Here is a 26,812-nt window from a genome sequence, read left to right on the forward strand (position 1 = left end):
CTCTTTCCACGCTTATTGTTCAGATGTCATAAATAAAACCTAATCACCTTGTACACGCTTAAAATACCAGAATTGGAATAAAAAAAAAAATAAATGATTTAGCATAACCAGTGCACTCATATATATATATATATATATATATATATATATATATATATCAGATATAAAAGACATGGTAATCAATTCATAAGTGTACATAAATTACAATGCAGACTTAAATGCATTCGATAATTATAAATAATACGAGTAAAATGTTGGAGTAGGTCTAGCAAATGATTCTTGTTTTTAATAATGAATTAATTAATTTTCTCACTTTTACACTACGAAACTTAAAATAATAATGCATCAATCATTACTTTAATTTAAACTTTAATAATAAATATATCAAATATTTATACTTATTTTTAATATATTAAATGTTTATTATAACTATTGATGATTTAGCAATTTGTGAAATCCCAACTACTGAATTATTATATATCGAAACTCTAGTTCAGATATAGTCGTATATTTTGATTATTGATAAATTCAATTTCAATTTAGATATTCAATAGCCGAATAATCATGTACGAAATAATCATGAATAGAACATTAATAATACTATACTTGAGATAATGACATAGTGATATTTGCTAAGAATGTAATGTTTTAATGACAAAATAAAAATATTAAACGTATAAATAATTAATGATTTAGAGGGGGGGGGGGGGGGGGGGGGGATCTCGTTTTTAATAATTCCACAAATTATATTGCAACTTAAAAATATAAAAAAAATGCCTACGGTCTACATATACATATACATATACAATACAATTTACGAATAACGAGGAATGAATATTTTTAATGAACACTGAGTGTAAGACTGATAAACTATACTAATAAATTTAATTAAACTAAGGGTAATATAATTAGTGGTTTTCTCTTCTGTAAAATATATTGGGCATTAAACAGTCTCTCATTTACACCTACGAAGAGATGCAGAGAATATCAGTAGAGAACTTTTATAGAAAACGTATATGCAATTAAATTTTAAACGAGATAAGGGAATATGATTTTCGTATAACAGTAATTGAGGAAACGAATAGTTGGATGTAAATCCTCTTTTATCATAAAGCAAATGGATAATTAATTTTAAAATAAGCTATATTATTACAAGATATAATAATATTATATTTATATGCTATAAGGCTGTTAATTAATCAATGGATTATATTTATTATGAAAATATTATAGATATTGAAATTTTTAGAATGAAAATGTTTACCTAATTAAATGTTTGACTATTAGGTGCATATTGAAAATTTATTGGATAAAAGTTATTGAAGTAAGAAAGTTAGGTCAGAGTGATCAATGAATAGAAAAAGTTTGGAAGAAAATAAGTAATTAGGTAGTAAGTGCAAGAGCTATTTTATGAAATTAAAGTTTTCTTATTAAAGAAAATCATCGGGCGATCTTGAATATAGCGATAATCAACATAGGGAAAAATAGCGATTGTACAGACTTTAGAAGGTAAAAGTTTCCGCAAGCGAAGCTCAAAAATTATAGTTTAATCAACGTATAAGACATAATAATTAATAAGAAAAATTTTTATTTATAATTTTTATCTATGGTATGCATAAACACGCATACACACGCACGCACGCACGCACGCACGCATATATATATATATATCCTATCTTATTTAAAATACAAAAATGAAATAGAGCAGTTGATTATTCGGCCATTTAACATTTCAAAAGTAAAGCAAGCAACAATAATTTTTTAATAGGTAAATATTTTTAAGTTATATTTCATTTTCGACGTATAAGATATCAATGTGGTAATAATCTATTCAAATATCTTATTTTAAAAAAGCGCATACTTATTTTATAAGTTATTAACGATCCATAAATATCAAACTATAATAAATAAGAAAAATATATATATACTTACTACCTTTAATGGAAAGTAATAAATGTGCGTCGAGCAACGAATTGATAATTAAAATACTTAAGTAGAATAAAGTAACATTATGTTCATAAATTCAGAACAATATGGATATTTTATGAAGTAAATCATTCATGCGTATCAAAACAAGTGTATTATATATTATTTGCCTTTTTTTTTCATTGTTTTATTATAGAATAATTGTATAGAATTTCAATAATATTACTTACGTTATTACGGAATATTATGAAAATTTCACATTGAGCATGTGGTGAAATGTTATGGATCAATTGTTGATTAAATTTACAATCGATCTGTTTGATAGGGAAAGTTTTTAGGGAAGTAAGACCAAGGTCGAGTAGAAATTATCAAAAAAGATTATTTTTTGATAAATCAATTGGAGCAAATTTATTTATATCATACTATAAAATTATAATTAGTATGAAGTTAATATAGAGACATTTGCTCAATTGATATTGAGCAATAAATTTCGAGTGCTTTGAAAGTTTTTAGATACGAAGCTAAACTGCGCAAAACCAAAAAAAGAAATCAAATAATTACAAATCCTATCATTCATATTTTAAACTGGAATATACGAGGATCGATCATGTAGCTAAATTTAAAAATTATATTTTCAGTTTAATAGGAAAGGCTAATAGCATCAGCCATAAACGATATTTATAAATTGAATGGTTAATTTAGGAATATTAAATAATAATAGAATATGTGTCTGCAGAGAATTCGTAATAAAGCGCGACTGTTTGCACAAAGTATTAGTCATTATGAAAAATGTTTAAATTTCATAAGATTATCAAACAGTATATTTGTAGATAAATTGTATATATCTGTTTATTCATATTTATACTTTTTGAAATACAGTATATGATCAATTAACAAAATTATTTGTTATTTTCGGTTTTTCAGTTTCTCTTGATACTTTATTTTTTTTTTTTTTTTTTTTTTTTTTTTTTTTTTTGTATTAATTTCGATACGCAGGCATGAATCGATCGATTAACTTTTGCTTTATATATTCGAAACAAAAATCTTTAATTTATCCAATTGCATTAATCGTAGAATGGAAAAAACTTATGCTGAATCATATTTTTAAACTATACTAATCTATTACTACGTTGAATATTAGAATATTATCATGTACATTTTATAAATTTTTCTTTCATTATCCATGGAATCTTATTTTCGCATAAATAAATTAAAATATTCAAATAGTATTCATTATTAATCCAATATGACAAAATTGCAATATAGCAGAAAAAAAAACAAAAAAATATATATATAAAAAGCAATTGAGTAAGAGACGTTTTATCAACAATTTATCTAATGTGACATCCTTTTTTGTTACTCACTTAGAAGATAAAACAAATCCGATTAATTATTTTCCAATATCGTAGTTGTAGATTAATGATTTATCTTCGGAAAAATCGTGTAATAGTGTATGTATATCATTCCCGGCAGCTTCCATATTCTCTACTATATATTGCAAAATATTTGTTGAATTTTGCGCTGACTAACTATGCTTACCCACATCAACAAGAATCTGTATTCACATGTCGCGGGGTTAATGAATAATTGAAACGAATATTCTGTGGTTTATGATTTCTTTATGCATGTTTATGATAAGACTTGATTATTAGGAAATTGCCTTATGTACAGGCAATTTGTACACAGGTATAAATTGTATGTAATTCTATTCGACGAAGATGCAGAGATGCAATTGACGAGGCAAGAATGGATTAGACGCGGTCCAAAAACTAAATAAATTTGTTGTAATAGTTTCATTTTATTTTAGATTATTAATTATTAGTATCGGCAGACATAAGATTACATTATAAGCAAAAGCATTTTTATCATTGTAACATAATGAATATTATTAATATTAATATTATGATGAAATTTTAAGTATATTTAGTGTATCGATTAGAATCATTTCGTTGAATGATAATGTTTCAATTCTATTATTTAAATTACTCAAAACGGTTAAATAGAAGATTTTGATTAAATATGGCTGTTCCTAATGCACTAGAGTTTGATGAAAATTTATAGAAATTACAAAATACCGGCTAGTCTTAATGATAAGTATTAAATTTTATTTTTTATATAAATTCTCAAATTAGGATTAATCAATTAAGTCTATAATATTTGTAAAAGTAATCTCGTTCAACTAACTTCAATATTCAATTGTAATTCAATCATCGATAAATTATTATGTTACATATAATATGTACTTACACTACTAGCTAGAAGGTTTTAATTTAAATATGAAATTACAATATGAAAAGAAAGTTTCATTTCAATGAATAAAGTTGATGATATATTTGTTGCTGGTAAATGACTTTCCTGCTAATACAATGATATCAATACGATAATTACGGTAATTTTAATTTAACAAAACAATGGAATCGAGGGTAAAGGCAGTAATGAGAGGTACCAGTGAGTGTCTAAGTATAAGAAGCTCGATCACGATTTTCAAAAGATTTGTAGAAGGTAATTTTACACTTTAATTCCAAAATACTGTGTTCTTTAACAAAGCTCAGATATTGTCTGAAATTTTATAGCTTAATCATTAGGTATTTTGTTGTGGAATTTTGTTATTGCATTGGTAGAAGAAGAAAAGAAAAATTAAAAATACCTAAATCTTAATTACAAGATATTTTTAAATTATGAAATTATATTTCAATACAAAAGCTAAAATAGTAATTGTCTAAATTGTTTTTACTTTTCAATAATTTTACCATAATGTACAAATGTATTATTAATACTTTTTTCTTTTTTAAATATTCCAGCAAGTTACCAACATTATTACTCATAACTTCCGGGATATCTTATGTATGCATAATCAGCGTGTATATAGATTAAAAAAGAAGAAAAAAAAACACACGATTTTTATAATAATCCGACAAATATTTCGATATTCAATATTCTATTCATTTATTGTTTCATATCGTTTCACAGCAATATAAATATTTTTTATAAAAAATTTTGTATTTGATACACAATATAGTTCGTATAATAGAGATTTTATTATTTTAGTTTTATAGAAATAGTCCCAATAATGAAAATATATATATAAAAAATTTTGTAATTTCAAAAATTACATGCCATGCAGCTTTAATATATAAACATATTTTCAAACTATAAAATTAAAATATTAATTTGTACGTACTTATACAGTATTTATATATATATATATATATATATATATATATATATATATATTCACTTGCCTTTTTGTTGCGCATTATAAAACCTGTCAGTTTGTGTGTTCAGTAAATAATAATAAAACAAAAAAAAAAAACTAAAAAAAAAACAGAAAAAAATATCAAGTACGTAATAAATAGAATGCTTTATATCTTATTTCAAATACTTATTTAGAGTTGTTTAGCCTAGTTCAATGACGATTTTTTTTTTTTTTTTTAAGTGACGTCTAGCTGGAACCAATGTTAGGATTTAATATGTACGAGACCTTGATATATTGATACAAACAACTCTGAATATCTGTCGACACGAAGGTATGAAACTTTCCACTCACAAAATTTGTTTGGGCCCATGTGGATTCGAGAAGGATTTTCATTTAAAATCATGATGCGATCACTATTTTATAACGTCGAATTTATTATTTCTAACAGTAATTGTTCAAGGTCAATTGTTAAACTGCCTTTTTCTAATTATAAATCAAATTCAAATTAAATTTCATCCATTACTTTTGTATTATTAATGCATACATCTACATAGACAAGAACAAAAAATCACTACGAATAGGAGTCTACAATTGTTAATGTCTTTTTCTCGTTGAAAAATAATGGAGTCTGTGTTAAAGAATTTCTTCCAATCGTAATACCTGTTGTTCAAAGAGCTATCTGCTTATCTAATTTAATTAATTTAGTGGAAGTTGTTTAATGAAAAATCCGATATAAATTAATGAAAATCCATGCGCTTTGCATTTAAAATAAATATTTAAATTTCAGTATTTTAAATTAACTTCTTTGTTATGGCCATATCAGCTTCCATTTTCATTGGGCGACGATGCAGTGAAATAAAACTTGAAAAAAGTGTTTAACTCGGAATTTAATAAGCGGAAGCAATACCAATTAAGTGATTTTATGGATAAGTATTTTACATACTTATGACATTATATTATGTGATAAGAGCTAATGTGATCATATATCCCGTACATAATTCACAATTATGAAATTAATTGTAATCGGGAGATGCTTTTTCATGATTTTCATACGATATTTATCGATATTTAGAGTAATAATTTTTCAATGATGTATCTTATGTATCTCCAATACATCATGTGTAGCAGATTATTTATAAAATTAAAGTGACACAGGAACATCATATTAACTAACAACAATTCTTAATTGAGAATAATACAAAAAAAATTTATCCAATTGAGATAATTTTAATTAAATTTGAAAGAAAATGAAAATTGAAAAAATAACCCAACTAACTAAGATATCTTTATAAAGATAAATATACAAGGCACAAGTTTTCTTTAGGATTTCTTCAAAATTATTCAAGAAGGTTATAAAAATATTTTCACTTTTAAATAAATGTACGAGTTATTATGAAACGATGATATTACTACTCAGCGAAAGAATTTAAGTTTGTATTAACATTTCTAAATTGAAAATGTTAAGAAAATTTTAATTTATTTTATAGAAGAAAAATAGAAAGATACAATCATATACATATATATATATATAGATAAAGTTCTTCAATAAAAAATAGACAATAATAATTGTAAAATTAAATCGAATAACATCATTCTAAATTTTCGATAAAATTATTTTGCGTATTAAATAGACGATGGATCGATGTGTTAAACTATCTAATCTATTATCTTTTAAGAATATGTGTTTTAGTTTTTATATTATTGCATTGTTTTATTCTACTATTTTATCTAGAACAATAGATGTTTGCAGAAAATGACGGTATAAAGATTTTCAAGGTATCTTGAAGGGATATTTTATATCGTGAATAGTTAAAATAAAGAAAGAAAAAAAAACGAGAAAAAAAAAACAAAAGAAAAGAAACACACATACAGAGACAATATTAATATTGTATAAATAGATGAATTTTTCATGAAAACTATATACTTTATCACGACTCTTTTTTCTTCTTCTTCTTCTTCTTCTTCTTCTTCTATTTTCCTTCAATATAAATGAAAAATCAATCTGAGAAGCGGAAAAAAGCGCTATTTTTTAACAATGCTTTCGAAATTGCATGTATAATTTTTCATGTGCCGTATAATAAATAAATAATCTCGGATATGATTAGCATCAACATTTACGATTAAACACGATAAGAAAAAGTAGTTTGCCTTTCGAAAATAAAAATCCTATTATTTCTGCTCAGAATGTACATGCACCTGCGCGGATAGTCACGATCGCTCGAATATATCGACGAGTATAGTGCGCCCATTGTCTCGATTAAAATCTTATAAAATTAGAATAAGCGACAAGTATAGGCTAAATGGCGTATAAGTGTGTAAGCTCGAAGAGGCGCACGCGTGGGTGCGCGTATAGGTAGGTGAGAAAAGTATTAAAGACAATATACTACAGACGCTTTAATATACTGTTTATAGCGACGGGCGCGGAGTGGCGCGGGGCACTCTGTATGTGTGTGCGTGCGTGTGTGTGTGTGCGTGTGTGTGTATGTGTGTGTATGTGTGTGAAGTCGGTAATAGGACTGATAATAATGAAGTGGGGCTTACGCACAATGAAAAGAGCAAGTGTTCCACAGTGTGTTTTGCCACCGTTGGCCGCGCGGTCGATTTTTGCTCTCGTCGACGTGCTCGCTCTCGACAAGGAGGCACTTGCTCGCCGCGGATTATTAACCAAGTTGAAGATTAACCGGTAAGGAGGAAAAATGTCGAAAAGCCCCGACGCAAGCTTCATAGCCTACAAAATCCTCGGGCTGGAGCACGTTAAGGAAGCGACGCACCTCCAGATCGGCTCGTCCTTCGAGGAGTGCCTGACGATTGGTTTCGGCATAGCCCGCATACCCGGGGGCACCGATCACGAGGGCTTTCGACTCCTCTTGGAGAGCATAATCGCCGACGGCATGACCATCGGAGCTTTTGATAGCAAGTCCGGCGAGCTTGTCGGTGTCTGCTTCAACAAGTTGCACGTGAGTCGTGTCGTCTATTTTTACATTTGTAAACAACGCCGGATGCGCTGTGTAGATGACGTAGATGACTGGTTGCGGCGCTTAGCCAAAATGCACCTACTAAGCTTCTTGATTATTTTAGTGATTTGTCCGAGCTAATGTAGTGTTGGCGGTGGTGACGTGTTGGATAGACTGACCGTTCACCATCGCCGCGAGCCCTATAAAAATTCCCCGTGAGAATGCTGAATGATTTACGAGCCAAGCAAGTGACGAGGGATTTCAAACGTTCGCTTTTCGGCCGAATGGAACTTTTTTTTTTTTTTTTTTTTTTTTTTTTTTTTTTTGCACCACCTCCGTTTGCCGAGCGCGCTTTTATCTTGAATTTCGACAATGCCACCGCAGTTTATACGAACCCCTGATATCCGATATGCCTAAACCATTGTTATCGCATTCGCTTGAATTATTATGCTATTGGACTATTAGGAGACGAGATTTTTACGTCAAAGCTTTAATATCCATGGATTTGGGAAGCGAGTATTTTTTCTTCATCTATTTCCTTCTTCTTTTACTTCCGTCCACCCCCTCCCATTCTTCTATTCATCTAAACAGTAGCTATTATTATTACCTTATATATACAAGAATTTTTTGTGACATAGACAGTTAGCATATTTTTCATTAACGCCTATATTAATTAACCGGCCATTTATGAAATCCTCTTTTTGAATAATTTAATTATGCAGATTCTCATCATCATTGTATACTGTAAGCATGCTAAAAGAAACGATTAATTAAAAATCTCTTTCATTTTTAATGAAATTATTTAGTACGAGATTAATATTTTTAATTATTAAAAATATGATTTTCATCGAAATTAATGCGCTTAAGATATTAAATATAAAAGTTTTATTTCACAAGTTTACGAGCAACTATTTCAATACACAGTATTTGTTTTGTCTTTATTCTGCGCAGAATATCAAAACTAAGATAAAATGTTGAAATTTGTCGTAATAAAGTGTACAATAATCGTTAGAATTTAAATAATTTACAAAATGTACACATTAGTGATTGTTATTATGATTGTTGTTGTTATTAATATTATTGGCTGCCAAAGATATTTATATATATATATATATATATATATATATATATATATATATATCAAACATTAGATAATAATTTTTGAAATAGGTCATTTGGTAAATAAAATTTTTTTTTTTTATGTGATTTATCTTAATTGAAGGAAAATGCATATCGGACAATTTCAAACAAATATGTTCAGAAAATCACACAGGGACAATTGTATTTACAAGATCATTGTATAATACGATGAAATTTTAAAATCGAATTATTATCGCAATAAGGTTATAGTATTAAACAGATATGAAAATTCCTTACCAACGTATTACTATATGCATTTGCATTAATAATTCAAAAATTGTTTCTAATTTACAATAGATGAAATTTGTCAAATTACTTTGATTTGCAAATTATAATGAATAAAACATAGTAACATGCGATACATATAGAAATTCTTCATTGAATATAATTCAATAAAGTCTTTGTTAAATAATGGTAATGTTCATGATTATAACGATCATATAACTACGCGGAAGTAATTGAAACCTTTTGGCAACCTTTTCCGCAACATATTTTAAATGTATTGCACGAAGCATTTTGATAGCCAAGCAACACACTTACAGACACACATTTCATTCATAATAAATACACTTAAATACAGAAACAATCAAATACTATTTTTATATTTCTATTTAATATATAATTAACTGCAGTTGAGAATAAAATTAGCTAGCATCGTACGTACAAAAATCTATTTAAAATCTATTATTAACTACTTAAAAAAAAAAAAGAAAAAAAGAAAGAAAGATATTTAAGACGAGATATCTATGATATATATAATCATAAATTTTAAATTATTAAACGTCACAAGATAAATTGCATTAAATACTTTGAACTAATATAGAGAATATATTAAAAATATGTTATCATTCATTTAATTATGAATTGCGAAGAAATAAATTATATTTAATTCTTTTAGATAAAGTCGGAACGAGATAACCCTGCGCCATTAGAAGAGAATGTTGAAGAGAATATGAAACATCCAGCAACACTTGATCTTATGAGGTTCGTCTTCAAGGTAAATTTTCAAGGTATTTACTATAGAATACACAAAAAGACAGCGTTCAAGGTAATCAAATAATTCTTAGATCTATTTTATATAGTCGATCAATACTATCTATGTATCTATGTAGCTATACAATAGTAAATATAGAGTTACGTTCCTCTTTATATAAAATAGTTTCTCATAGTATTGGTTTGCTGAATGAAATTTTTACATTTATATTATATATATAGATAATTATATTTAACTTTTTAATGTTGACACTTTTCCTTTAAAAAGAAAGGGTATTAATTTACAAGAATCAACTTATTAAAATAAATGTTGATAAAGTGGTCTTATTTCATGATGTTTTCTATATTAATTATTTATTAATTTATATTTATTAGAAGTAATAGAGTATGAATATTTAAATATGAAGCAATGTAGAATAAAATATTAATATTATAACAATATAAAGTAAGTAAATATATGTGAGATAAGAGTTTTTTTAAATAGTCAAAACGATGATATTTTTAATAATAGATATAGTTTCTCCGAGACAATGATTGTTGAATATTTTAATATTTTCATAAACAATATATATATATTTGCTTCATTTTTTTTTTTTTTTTTTGTTTTTTATTTCATTACGGATATTGTGTAATTTATTTATAGTTATAATATTATAATTCATATAATGTATAAAGTGTATAAGTAAAATTTTCCCTTATATTATTAATTTTAAGTGTGAAATTAATGTTTGAGATTAAAATTGGTTGACGTAAAATCTTGAATATTTATCAATGTACATATTTTCATTTACTTTGTTGTTATTTTTTTTTAATTTTCTGCATAATGTGAATTACCTTTTATTTCATACTTTAATAGCACTGATGTAATAATAAACGAGTTCATTGTTATATATCATATGCATATTATTATACAACAATAAGTTTATATTTCTAACTTCATTAGATATTATTTCTATATAATTCCAGTTGATAAATCGTAGCAATTTGTATTTGAAGAGCTTTTAAATTTCACTACACAAATGTCTCTTATTATATCTTTCCATATTAAAAATATTTTATATATACCTATAATTATAAATTCAAATGATCAGAAAAATATTATTCTCCCAATAATCATCCATTATAACCATGTAAAGTCCTTTTATCTTCAAGATTATAGAGTAGAAAGACAAATTGATAGTCAGATAATATCTTAAACTGATCCTGTATCGCATAAATACTTAATGCGCTTCAGTATAATATATATATATATATATATTCATAAATCAAACCCACAATGCAATTCTATAATGTAATCTCATTATATATGAAAACTTTAACTAATGATATTTTCATATTTAATAGTTGATAAATATATATACGGTATGAATCTTTACCAACTAATTATGAATAATAATATCATGACAAACGACCTTTTATGCTGACTTAATAATAAATGGCAGCAACTAATTACTACATTGATTTTTCAACAATTATTAATTAATATTTTTGTTATTTATTAAATTGATATATAATTCTCGTGCTTTATTATATAAAATAATTGTGCTCGTTTATAATACAGAATGTGAGGTATAATTATAATATTTAGCGATAAATTTCAATATAAACTTTCATTAGTAAACTTCATAAAATAATTAAAATAATATAGAATTACTTTTAAGATACTATACATTACTATAAATTATAATTTATTATTTCTACTTAATATATATTCAAATTATTTATCATTATACCGAAAAACACAAATACTTATTTTTATTTTTAATCGTTACATTTCACATTGAATATTGATTATTAATATAATGTTTATTATGTATTTATTGTTATACTTTCATTGATTTTTATTATGAGAGATATTTTACTAGCCGCGTATTAAAATTCTCCATTATATGTATTAGAGAATTTTTGCATTCATATTTAATTTATAATTAGATTATATACATTAATTATTGGAAAAATTAGTTGCTTTAAAGCATTATTAGATATATCTAAGTACAGCTTCCTTATCACACAATAAATGCGCAAGATATAATGATCCTTGATTAGTAAATAAAAGTAGGACAAGAGGTCAATATCAGTCATTTGAATTTATCTATATGATTTTTTATCTTACTTCATAAAGTCTGATTCACGAAGACTGATTATCTATTCATTTAGCTTATATATTGGGTTATAGTTTGTATATGTAAGTAAGCAGCAGAATTAGTGATAATGCAGCCATCGTATAATCTGCAAATTTACGCGTTCGAAGCAAAAAAATATCATGTAATATAAGTGATTGGCGACCGGCTCAATATTTGCATCCTTGACACTTTTTACATCCAGAATTTTTCGATTGCTTATCAATACGATTTACTACCGAATTTACTAACTAACCGTTAATTTATTCAATAATAAAGATCTTCTTGCGGTTAACGTAGCTTGGCACAAATTGACTTTCTTAAGAATTAGTTGAGATTGTATCTTAAATTTTTAAATATACTTACTTTAATCGAATTAAAGTTTGTAAGTTTTAAAATTCATTAAAGGAGAGCTATTCGTGGTAACCGAAAATTTCGTACTTTAAGTGATTCAATGTATAATGAAAATGTATCTAATTAGGACAATTAACATTACATTTTTCTCATTAAACGTCTTTGCACAAAATTTATTTAATTTTTAATTTTTAATATCGATTATTCATACTTATTCAAAATAATCTTATATATATATATATATATATGATATGAAAAAAAAAAAAAAAAAAAAAAAAAAAAAAAAAAAAAATAAATATATACAAAATTCAATCGATCGATTAACATTCAACATTGGAAAGTATAAGTTTAAATATATTTCAGTATTAAGTTAGATTTAAAAAATAAATATTAAAATAATCGATTCATTTGCCAAACAATTGAATTTAATAATAGCAGCTAAGTAATTATTAATTAAAAATTTCATTATTCGTATTGTATATTAAAATACCTAATTATACGCTTGAGATGAAAATGAATTGCATCAAATCAGTTTGTATTAATTTCAGAATATTTAATATAAGAAATAGAAACTTATATGAGTTTTTGTTATTTTTAAATTATTAAAATAAAATAAAATAAAAAAGAAAAAAAAAAAAAAGAAAAAAAAAAGAAAAAAGACAACAATATACATTAATTTAGTAATTATTAAATGCAATGAAAGAAAGACAATTTCATGCAGGTGCATATAATTGCATATAATACCAATAGTCTATGTAGCTACATACACGTCATTCAAAAAATCTTGGACTATATGTATCTATAATTACAATAGAAGAAAGGAACTCGTGGCAGCGTGAGATCATGAAATCAAACCTTAGAAAGGTTTACGCGTACATAGCAAATCATACTGATACCATACATTACATGCATATTAACGCGACTGTGTCGAAGTGTACATACACAACGTTCTACGGACGACAATGATTTCGTGACTAGTTACCGATACAATCGGTATTTATAGTAATATCGATGAATTTCTCACATTTTTACATTTCACTTATCATAATATCGAGCATAGATTGAGTGGACGAAAACATTCGGTACTTTCATAACTATCATTTTTCTTTTTCTTGTTTTCTCTGTTTTTTTTTTTTTTTTTTTTTTTTTTTTTTAAAAAAATGGTTTTGCTAAAAGAACATTTATTCATGATATGGTGTGTATTTTTCGATCAAATATGGATTTTAATCTTTAAAAGGATCATTATTAAAAGCAGTAAGGATATTATCATTCATTAATTTATTATAATTAAAAAAAAAGTTAATGTACATTATGTATTATTAATTTTTAAGTTAATCGAAGGTTCATTTTTAGCTCATTCAATTGGATGTATTGTTTAAATAATATTGAATGTTACTGTTTCATTATTGTTAATTATAACAATCACATTTATAAAGAAAAAATTCAATTAGCGTAAATTTAAATTTGAATTTCATTCAAAATATTATAAATTTTCTTCGCTTTTTTTCTTGTTTTTTTTTTTGTTTTTTTGTTTTTTACGATGACGTATTTAAAACAAGGAAAATAATTTTGACGATTTCAACATTATAAATTGAGTTTCCAATACATTATTTGTATAAAATATGCATGAAATAAATACTATCGTGCCATGAAATAAGACCATTATTGAGAAACAAAATTTCAAAAATGAAAATGAAACGACTAAAAATTGATGTCACATAGATTGAAGTCAAAGTCGTATATTTTGCAAAGTATGTACAGTTGATATAATGTAAAATATATATTATAGAATATATTATTACAAAACAGATTAATAATTTACTGTTAAAAGAAATTACTGTTAAATATTATTAATTATAGGTAATAGTAGATAGCTATATTATTTTATAGAATTCTTGAAGAAAAAATTTAGTAGACAAATGTTAAAATATTTTCATCGAACATGAAATTATAAAATACTACTTCGGTAAAGAATTTATTTAAGAAATTATTTGTATACAATATGCATATTAGAATACAACAAATAATAAAAATTTGTTTTAATATTTAATAAATAAATAATTTCATTTATATCCATTGATAAAGAGCCTCAATTTCGAAGAATAAAATTAATGATTAACTAACGTTTTAATATATTGTCAACTGAAGCTGTAAAAAATTCTGAGGATAAAAATAATTTGATAAGGGACTGTAATATCTTTACAATAATTTTGTCGCTGGAAAAACTTTTGAGAAAAAAACTGTAATTAAAAAATTCATTATGCATAACGCGAGGGTAAGTGCACTTTTATTCGGTGCGATTATGTAATATCATACGTCGTAGCCCACAGTGGGTTTGCTTAATAGCTTACTTATAACATTTTAATCCCATAAAATTGATACTCTTAATATATAATAAAAAAAAAATCCACTTCTCTGCTATTCTGGGTAAAAAAGACAAAAAAAAAAAAAAGAAAAAAAAAAAAAAGAAAAAAAAGAAAAAAAATAAATAAAAAAAAAAATAACAAAATCAAAAACACAGATCGAGGCGAGCGTGAACCTATACGATTTGTACAATGTGTCGAATGCCCTGGAAATTTTCTACATCGGCGTCGACGCTCGCTATCGTCGCTATGGCATAGCGCGCAGCCTGATGGGTATGAGCATCGATATGGCACCTAAAATCGCCCTCGAGAGGCGTCTACCGCAGCCGGAAATCGCATTTGCCGTTTTCACCTCCAACTACAGCCAAGCGCTCGCCGAGCAGTTCAACTTCGAGTGGCTGCACGCGGTGCGCTACGACGAGTACGAGTGCAGCGACGGGAAGCTCCTCTCCGAGAGGATCGGTAGCGTACATCAGAGCTCGAAGCTCGGGGCACGCAGACTCTAAATTCAAGCTCTATAACACTTTCCAGCTCGATCGCGTGCGCTGGCATTTACATGCTCAATAACTTGAAAATGTGCTCGGCGAGATTACCACGCCAATTATTAATTTAATCCTCCTATGTTGTTGCATTGAGTTTACGTTGACATCCTGGCTTCGAGGCTCCCTGACATTTCCAAAATTTGCACTTACTATGAGAGGAGCCTCTGTTGAATAGATCTAGCTCATGTACAGCTGATGCGCCTTAAATATGAATTGACTGGAATTTTAAAGTTTTCATTACAATTGGTTTTTTTTTTTTTTTGAAAATTCAATCGAACAATATAGGATCTTGAGGTAAGAAAGTATATCCAAATCGTTTATTATTTCAAAATCTTCGCCACTTTATTTACTACTTAGAATTTGATGATTCGTATGATTTACTGTCTAATATATAATTATAATAATAGATCGTTTAATAGTTAAAAACTTTTAGTAAATCTACTTTCTTCGGCTGTACAAAAGGAAAATGAGATCGTGTTAAAATGCAATAAAGCAGAAACGGAATAATACAATGAACCTACAATATAATATTATACATTCGTCTTGGCATATTGGAATCTTTCCACTTAATACTTGCACGCACGTACGCACTCACCCACGCGCACACACATTCATTATTTACGAATTTATTATATTTTTTTAATGCACACTCTTTTGTCCAATATCATATTTTAATTATTAACATTAATGTCAATTAAATTCTTAAATTAAGTTTTTAAGATTAAATTTTCTTAAAGTTAAAAATTCATTCTTTTTGGAAATACGGTTCAAAAAAAAGTTAGATAATAATCTGTGGACGCAAAATGTAGATAAGATGTATGAAACTTTGTATTTTTATTTTAATTCCTTCAAATTGAAATCGGTTAAATGTTTATAATTTATATGTTTGTCTCTATTATTTAGCATAATTAGTCCTAATTATATCATGTAAAAGAAAAAATTTGCGTAATATATCTATTGTATTTGTTTGAAGTAAATTACTGTTTGACATCTGTAATCTTTTATGTATAACCAAATATTTGAATTTCAATAAATATGATGAAATTATTTTCTCGGAATGGGAATGAATTTAAATCAATATAGCTGATTACAAACATTACATCCTATATTACAGATAACTTTATTTAAGTCGATGTATCCTTAGGTATATTATAATTAGAATAATTAAAAAAATGAGTAAAATATGTAGAGATAAATAAATTTACTAATTTAAATCTAAAAAGACAAATTTACTGAATTAAAATTATTTATAATTGGCTCTATTGTTGAAGCGACAATATATAATTATTAAACTTTCATTATTTAAATATTTTTTTACTTTAATATTTACATATATTGGTGATTATGCAAATGTACAGAAGAATTCAAATTTAAATGATTCCAAAAATTATTGTCCGTAGATTTTAAACTTTATTTATAAAATATATAGTCCATAAGTAAAGATTTATGCTAATTATTAATAATAATACGGAAAAATTAACATATCTTAAATTGAAAGATTAAACAACAAAAAATTTCGTATTTAATGTGTAATTAAATATTATAAATAGTGCAAATATTGATTAAGATTAATTACTGTAAAATTGAGAAAATTATGTAGTTAAAAAAAAATTTTAATCTCAGTTTAATTATCACTAATTTATTGACGAAATACCTAAAAATTAAAAAATAAAAATACGTATATATATATATATATATATATGTGTATGTGTGTGTGTGTGTGTATTTTTTTATTAAAATCGCTAATACTATTTTACATTAATAAAGAAGAAAGAGAACAAAAAACAATTTATTTGAATTTCTGAATATTTATAAAACTCTAAAATATTTCATTTAACTAATCTTTAATCGTCTTACATTATACGTACGTACAACATTTATTACAAAATTTAAACAATATTTAGTATATATATATATATATATATATATATATATATATATATATAACATTAAAAATAAATAGCTTAAGTATAAAATAATAATTCATAAAACAAAAATGATAAAAAAATATTTTAGAGAGAAATAGTATGAATATATTAATTTTAGCATAATAATTTCTAACAAATTATTATATACCATCTTGAGTATTAATTCATAATTTTTATGTAAAACCAATTATTAGTGGTCGTAGACTTGAATTAATTCAATCTACTAAGAATAATGTAAGGTGAAAAAAATGAGACAAACCCATTTATTATCATATTGTGCGTTACTCATCTTTTCCCAATAATATAAATGCAATAATAATGGCTTTGGAATATCGATTATTATAAGATAATGACAATGAATCATTGACTTATTATTACGTTAATTACACTTGCTTATGAATGAAAAAAAAAAAAAAGTGTCATGTATCTCTAAACCTATATACAAAGTAGTCTTATTCTTTTACAATAGAAATGAAGGACAAACGTATATGTACGTCATTCATAATATGGTTATTTTAGATAATATATGTTTTATATAAATGATTGTTCTGTTTTTTTATTTCTTGTGTCATTTTGCTAAGAAGATGATATATTAAATGAAATATTTCGAAATATATTGAAAAAAAAGCTCAATAAATTATATTCATATAATTGCCTGAAGAAAAATTGTTAATTCAAATCATTGTAATAGGAAAATTTGTGTAACAATATCCAACGAATTTCAACATAAGTAATTTTAATGTATAACGATTTCGTAAAGAGCACTCAATGTATATTATCAAGAATGTTATTTTCTAAAAGAATTTATATAATTTTTGCCAATTATATGCAGTTTTAAGCAATCATTATTATTTTGCCTCGATATGGACTTTTGTATTATTGATGAAAAATGCATTAAAAGAAATACATTTGGTTAATACGAAGTTTAATAAAATTTTAAATGCTTTATATGCCAGAATAGTTATGAATATTTGGTATTCCCTTTGATATTTAAAATTTTCAATAAATTATTTTACTTAATAAAGAAATATCTTTTAGTTATTTAAAATTATTTTTAAAAAGGAAAATATTTTTCATGAATATCGGAAAAATATTAAATTTCAATATTTTATTTTTTAAAATATATAATTAATATAAATTTCATCTTTCTTTTTAATAAAAATTATGCGAACTAATACCTTTAGTTTTATGATTTCCGAGTACAAGTCGAGAAATAAAATAGAAATTTGACATATAAATATATTATGAGACATAAGAATTTTGATATTACAAATTATATGTTTAGAAAGTATTAAAAACTATTCATCTTTAAATTAAAGATTTTTCTTAAAATTTTTAAGGAAACGCGAAAAAAACATTTTCTGAGTTTCAAAAGGAAAATAAATCAAATTCAATTGTATTTTAAAATATTACTAATTCTGCTTCAGAATTATACATATACGTATTACATATATTTTTGCCTTAATTTAAGATACGCTGTTAATAATATATGAAAATTTTCAATTTAATAATTGGATATCCTATTTAATTTGTCATTTTACGATAATAATGAATGTTCATAATGTATAAATTCAAGGACTTACTTAATTCAATTCGTTATTTAATTTTTAATCCTTAAAAACTATAATTAATAACGCGTGACCAAACACGCTCAATCTTGCATCTCCTTCTTTTCATATAATTACATAAGGATATTACCTAATCATTAAAAATCAAATATATATTATGTTCACACAATTTTTCTTCAGTAATTCACAAAACTTTTTGTCTGAATTATTATAATTTAATTGCGTATTTGAATAATCTTCAAATAATATGTAAAAATATTTATATTTTTATCTAATCGATATGCCTAAATATTATTAATGCAATTTTCTCTTTCTGTGCATTTATTAACACACACACACATATATATATATATATATATATATATATATATGTTTAATATATATGTTTAATTATTTACAATTGTAATTCCAATCTTAATACTAAATTTATAATTTATCCTAATTAGTTAATGATTTAAAATGTAAAATTTAAGAAAAACAACGTTTTTTTTTTCGAATTAAACATATAAAATTTCATATCTCAGTAATAACTCTATTTTAACATACCATTCTCCGATAAATGTGAAATTAGCAAATCCGTCTCACATGAATATATACAATTAATGGATAAAAGAAGTATTGCAACATGTAGAGAGCAACAATTTCCATGAAATGAATAGCGACGTATTAATGACAAAGGACCGGTAGAATGAACGCTGAAAATGAGTTGATATAAGTGACTTTAGTTATCATTCATTTGAGCAACTGTCAAGAGCTAAATGAATGCACTAAGATCGAAGAGGTACTATAATGCTTTTATTAATTATATTTGGCTGAAAGAAGTACCTTCTTCTGGAATGGGAACAAAGTAAAAAAAGCTTTACTCTAATCTCCCAGCTCCTTTAACTATATTTTATCTTGTTTTTATTCCTATCGATTTTGCTCGATTTCCGAGCTTTTACGAATGTTTAATAAGCCCTTCACCTATTAATTATTTTACTTATACAATTAAATTGTATGTCGAACAAGCCGAGCGATCAAGATCATTTTATTCTCAAATAGATAATTAAAATAGGTAATTATTGATAAGAATTTTATTCTTGTGCGTTGTACTTATTTTATTACCTTAAAGCTGGAGATAAATGTAATTTTTCATTCAGCCTATAATTTCATGATTTTCTTTCAGAAGTAATTTCAAAGAGATAGAGAAGTATGGACATTATATTATCAAAGACATTTGTAAAGTTATGTTTATATACGAGGATAAATTGAGTATGAAATATAAATAAAGAAACTTGAAAAACAATAATTATATTAATAAGAAGATGAATAATAATAACATCGATTCTCTTTTGTTTCTATTTAAAGTCTACATATTTCATGTAAATCTTGTTTTTCTATGTATGGCATAATAAAAGCCACTATTGATCCTGTAAATATAGGTTATTTCATAGAAAGGCAATAGCTAGTTAAATATTCATTAATTATGTAAATGTATAATTAAAATATTCAATCAAATAAATTATGGATTTTTTGTTTTTTCTTTTACCTTTATTGTCCTCGGCGAATAATGTTCCCATTTGTGTTTTCACCCTTATTCCATTAATTTTTTTTTATCCATAATCCTATAATCTACTATAACAATTTTTTTCAGCAAAAACTTCGACAGATAGATACTTTCTTTGTATTTATATGAAAAGATTTTTTTGTGCAATATTTTATCAATAACAAGCACTATAAACATCTTGAATACTCATTGGATCACAGTTGCATTATCCTCGTGCGGGCTTACCCACACGCAAGAGCACGCGCGAGCGCGCACACACACGCGCGGGCTAATTTACAATCGCAAATTCATACACAGGGAATAACAATAGATCGATTCAATAGTGCATTGCATCAGCAATAATTCTTTGTAACCTGTTTATATAACATAATACGACAACAGCAAAACTATAATGATACGTCATTTCTTGCCTACTTTTAGGGTAGAAGAAAAGGAAAATGAGGGGCAAAGTATACGAATGACAAAAACATACTAACACGTATGCATAATATGAATATATATGATAAATATCGAAATGAATATGAAGAATTTTTAATTTGAACAGTTAACTACTAATGACTTTTTACACATATTTTTGTGTACTAACGGATTAGTCGATCCTTCTTTCCAATTTAAATTCTTTCTAGTTGAAATTTTTTATCATTTATGGACAATTGAATGTTTCTATATTAAGACCCTAAATTTTCATTTATATTTCCTACTTTGTAATAAATAATCAACCTGTTTGAAACTTCTGTTTATCAATAGGAAAAGAAAATTTTATTTTTAGAATGTCCTACAATCAATATTTCTAGTTGTTTACATACCTGTTGAAATACTAAAATGTATAATTGTAAATAGAAACATGTGTTCAAATTTCCTTTTTAATGTGTTTCCATTATCTGCTATGCTTGCCTTTTATCAATAATAGTAATCATTATTATATTTATTATTATTATGTTTTCTTGTAATAAAAACAAGAATCATTGCTACAAAGCTCAAATTATTGAGCGTAATCATTCAGTGTATCGTACTATTTTCAAATTTAATTTAATATTTTTATCTTTTTCTCTTTGTTACGTATGATCCTTTACTATTAGTTTTGCATAATAAATCCTTACATATTGCTTTTCAGCATCTATTCTATGAGAATATCTAGTATAAGTTTATCTGCACGATTTAGTTAAGTCGATAGAAAATAATATTAAGTATTGTATGAGAGTCCCAGCGAATCGTATAAATACATAATTTTCTATAATTATTAATTACTTCAACGTAATTTTCTGCAACTAATTTTTTATTTACGTTGTTTTTAAATAGGTATAACTTCTTCTTTTTATTTACTAAGTATTCATGTTAGCATTAAGACGGAATTATTAAAGAACTATTGTCCGATAAATATTAATTTTGAATTCATTTTAATATTAATTTAATATAATTTTAATATATCTTATTCTAACGTATCTTATTTTAATTTGTTTTTATTTTTTTTGTCGCAAAGCTGTCCATTTAATATCATTATCGAATTTGCAAGTAAATTCATTAAAACATATATATTCATCGGAAGTGAATCTAAATAAGACTAATTTAGATATTATTTCTTACACTAAATGAAAAAATAAATCATTTAATTGATTTAATAAAAATTAAAGTTTTTCTAATATTGATTAAATTTATTACTTAAAATTATTTATTAAAACGTGCTTTTACTATTTTAAGTTCTTAGAAGATTATATCTTTTTATTTTCTTTTATAGTTAATTATTTTAATAGGACTTACGTATACCGACACCATTCAATGTAATTAAATTAATCATTCTAGTATTAAATAATTATTCAAATATTTGTGTGTGATTTATTATTATTTTGTTAAATGAAAATACGTACGGACAATGTTAGAACATGCTATATGAATATTATTAAAGTAATAATCTTATAAGGCATTAAATTTTATCCCAACATATATAAAACTTGGCAAATTAATAATTTATTTCGTCGTTTCGTGGCAGTCGTTTCTTGAATCTGTCTTATAAAGTTTTCCTTTCTTGATAAACAAACAAAATACTATAAAATTTAGAGCAATTACAATGAATGACAATCATTTATATATTGTAATTTAATCATTTTTTTTTTTTTTTTACTTCTATTGCCAACCAAACGAATGAACCTATGCATTATTCAATTACGCAAATAGTCTTTTAAAATAATTCTAAAGCAATTAAATTGTGATTATCTTAATATGAATTTTACAAATTTATTTGTAAATACATTTCACTTTTTAATAAATATTGATGCATATAAAATTGTTTTACGCGCTTGTAATATTTAGTTTTTATAATATTATATTTGGCAGTGCTACATTATATATAATTTAATATATTCGTAGTCAAAATATTCTTTTAAATTATAGGAATAATAAATATTTATGAAATTTAATAAATATTTTTTTATTTACTGGAGCTGAAATGTCTATATTATAAATACTCTTTAATATTTATAATTTCGTTTTAATTTAAAAAAAAATCTTATTACAGATATGTCTATAATTTTACTATTTACTTTACAGGAAATATATAATATTTATATTCCATTGGATAAATTACTTGTAAAATAATGTAAAACCAGGTGTTTAAAATATTGTTTTAATGGTTTATAATTCAATATCAACATAAATTTTTATCATTTTATGATTATGAGAAAATAGAACTTGTGGAATAAATATTGATAATAATGAATTTAATGCATTAACGTAAAAAATATAGATTTTCTTATAATCAATTTATACCGTTACACACAACCATTACTAATAAGGGAAAAATATAAAAAGATTTGTATATAACTTCATAAAAGCAATTAATTTGACCTATTTCCCAAAAATATACAACATAATACAATTTGCCATTAGATTATTTGAAAATACTCTGTATCGATTACTGAATAACTATTTCATAAAGTGCAAAATTTATCTTTATTTATTCCAATTTGAATTTTAATAATACTTTTCTAGAATATTTTTTTTTCATTTTTTTTTTTTTTTTTTGTTTATCTCCTTTTGCATACATAATTGACTATGTCTTTTTATTAAATACTTTATCATTTATTTAGAACATATTTGATATTATATTATGTCTGTCAAATGGTACTTTTATTCAATTTTTTTTTTATGTAATAATTTTATGTAATTTATATAGATTTGTGATTTACTATTACAAGAGATATAAGTGAAATGACAATTTAAGTTAATACTTTATATGCCACGGTAATTATTTTGAAAAATTGTGCTGAACGTAATACACAAATTAACGTACACGTATAAACGAATAGAAATGTTAAATTCATAAAAGTAAATAAAGAATTACAGAATATTTAAAATAAACACTATATGAAAACATATATTTTCATTTCGCGTGGAGATTATTTGCGAAATAAACGCAATATAGAGTCAAGTATAGAGTGTAAAAACATTAATCAAATTAAAACTTTAAAGTTTGTAACAAATTAATTTTGATAAAAGTTTTTTAATATTAAATATTTACCATAGAATATAATGAAAGGGTGAATCAAATTAATTCAAACCACTTAGAGTTGAAATTTGTATACATCTTAAATGATTTACATAAATCTGCTAAATTTTATTATTATATTAAAATAATCATATAACTGTGCGAATGCACATGAATAATTTTGTTTTATTCTATATTAGCGCCTCTATTTAATTAATATAAATAATTATTTGAAATAAAATTAAAAGATCCTGTAAAAAAGAATTTGTATATGTTTTGAGTAATAATAGTCTGGGATTTTTTATTGCCTTTTTTAACGTTTAAATCATTTTTTTGTTAGCTCATTAAATTTATATTTGATAAGAATATGTAATTTTTATAAACAAACTAATGCTAAGGTAAAGTTTGAAGATATTTTTGAGGCAAATATTTTATAAGCTATTTCTATAAGATCTACATAAACATAATAGCAAGCACTCTGTGCTTTAACTCTTAAAAGCTTCTCATTATTCTAGTTGGACTGGATTTTAGATACTAAAAGAAAAAAGTGCTATTCACTTTATCTCCATCCACCCACTCACTTATATACTTACCTATCTATTTAAATATTTATTTACCCATTACATTGTCATTATTGTATCAGCCAACATAGTCGTTGCAAATGATTTTCATTTTCTAATCATTCATATAAGATTAAAAAAAAAAGATATTTTATTTGGAATTATTGTATATTGCATCTGATAAAAGTAACAAAACAAAAAAATAAATTAAAAAATTACTGGCAAAAAATAAATAAATAAAGACATTGTAACTCGCAAAACTTTTAATCGATAATAGAAATTTACATCTCTAGTTTTACTAAGATAAGTTATACGTTTTAAAATTAAAATATTGAAGCGCCATGATTCATTTCTTCTCAAACGATCAACCGCATTAAATATTCTGCAAAGCGTAGTGAGTGTAAGTGACTTACAAATAAACAATTCCCAACAATAATTGATATCGTCAAAAAATAACCGATCCAATATAATTTTAATGAAAATTTTAACGAATAATAAGCAGAAATACCGGGCATCAAGGACCTCGGCACGTATTATTACGTACCTGTGGGTGTGCATGGTGTCCTCGCTACTTCAACGAGGTCCTCACGGCTGCCAGGTGGTGCTTCTAGCATAGCTGCGCTGCTCGTCGATGTTTTCACGCACAGCAGGCCGAGAGCTGCAATGTACATAGAGGCTTTGTTCACTTATTTTAATCGTACTCGTTTATCGCCGCCTATGCATTTAATCTTAACTCTTTTCATATCACCGAAAAGCCCGGATACTCTAGCCCATCACCATCACATGATTACGGCCGAAAAATATATATTCGGCTTTTAAGTTTTGTAATTACTTTTTCTAATTTGTTGTAATTTGCAGTTGCCGCTAGCAATAAAACGAGTGTAAAATTATACTATTAAATAGTTCATATATGGCAATTCATGGCAATGCTAATTGGTTACGAAGCTCCTAGTAAAGTCTCAGAGCACCAATCCTCCTTAGTTAATCATGATACGTGCGCCTTATAATTCTTACTTTTATTGCATAATACCTTAATAAAGTGTCCTTAAATTTATAATATTACATGTCACTTTATCAATGAATAATCTATTTTTTCCCCTTCATGTTTCATAAGTGTAATTTTAATGTTTCATTGTTCTTTGGATATTTCATTTGTAAAATACCTTACATTATCCTTTTCTAAAACGTTCGATTCCTGACAAAACGATGAATTTTATTTTCCATTTCTATATTACACTTTCATGATATAATATAATTTTATAATTTAATAAATAAAATAAAATAAAATAATTTTAAAATAACTTTATGTTTGCATCGTAAATAAAATATTCGTATTCTAACTATATTTAACTTATTGTTCAATTGCACGTATATGTAGAGCTTTTCTTTAGCTGCACATTACTCGAATAGTGTAACGTCGGAAAATATACATAAATTGATAGATAAATATAGAGTGAATCTCGATAATTCAAGTAAATGCATGTAATGTGTAAAATAAAATTATTTATTAGACTATTTGTGCATCCAGAGTGACGTGAGATCTAACAAGAGATACGCAAAAGCTATTGATATGGCATTACTAAAGAGCTAATTATCTTATGTTAAGATAGCTAATTACATTAATGTGCAATTAATCTAAACATTCATCAACATCCCACTTATCCGGAATTGGTAAAAATGCACATATAGAAGAAAAAAGATTGGCGAGATAAGCGATAGAAACCAGTCGCGAGTACTATCGCAATCAACTAATGATCACGCCTATGTGATTATAATATAGCCTTGATAAATTCAATGGACTGTTCAAGAGATTTATTCACTTATTGTCATCAACAATGTATGCTGATAGAGAATCGATGAAATTAATTGAAAAAATACGCTGGAAAAATATAATCTCAAGTATGAACGATAAATTTTAGTATTTTATCTCTGAACGTAATCTCGAACGCTCATAATATATATATATATATATATATATATATATATACATATATATATATATATATATGTATAAGTGTTAGAGTAGTTTAGAGAAACGCGAATAGAAAGGTGAATAACACGCGAAATTTTGTTAGTATTTCATATAATTAGTAAATTATAAATAAAAGATTTTCATTCATGACGACGAAAGTTTTTCAGCT

The 26,812-nt window shown here is 25.2% G+C and overlaps 2 protein-coding genes across 2 annotated transcripts in view; one reads left to right on the top strand and one right to left on the bottom strand.

Annotated features, from left to right (window-relative positions):
• LOC105359759 (uncharacterized) overlaps window positions 1–25,406 on the bottom strand; it is a 61,118-nt gene extending 35,712 nt beyond the window's left edge. The window contains exon 1 of the mRNA XM_011496438.1: window positions 25,216–25,406. Within this exon, the coding sequence (XP_011494740.1) occupies window positions 25,216–25,342 (127 nt within the window). The 5' untranslated portion in view covers window positions 25,343–25,406. The remainder of the gene's footprint in view (window positions 1–25,215) is intronic.
• LOC105359754 (uncharacterized) lies at window positions 10,124–15,820 on the top strand. Its single transcript, XM_011496424.1, has 2 exons — window positions 10,124–10,200; window positions 15,205–15,820. The coding sequence occupies exon 2, from the start codon at window positions 15,316–15,318 to the stop codon at window positions 15,550–15,552; it is 237 nt and encodes a 78-aa protein (XP_011494726.1). The 5' UTR covers window positions 10,124–10,200; window positions 15,205–15,315; the 3' UTR covers window positions 15,553–15,820.
• Window positions 25,407–26,812: the final 1,406 nt, after the last annotated feature.

Source organism: Ceratosolen solmsi, unplaced genomic scaffold (assembly GCF_000503995.2).
Source record: "Ceratosolen solmsi marchali unplaced genomic scaffold, CerSol_1.0 scaffold10, whole genome shotgun sequence".
NCBI lineage: Eukaryota > Metazoa > Arthropoda > Insecta > Hymenoptera > Agaonidae > Ceratosolen > Ceratosolen solmsi.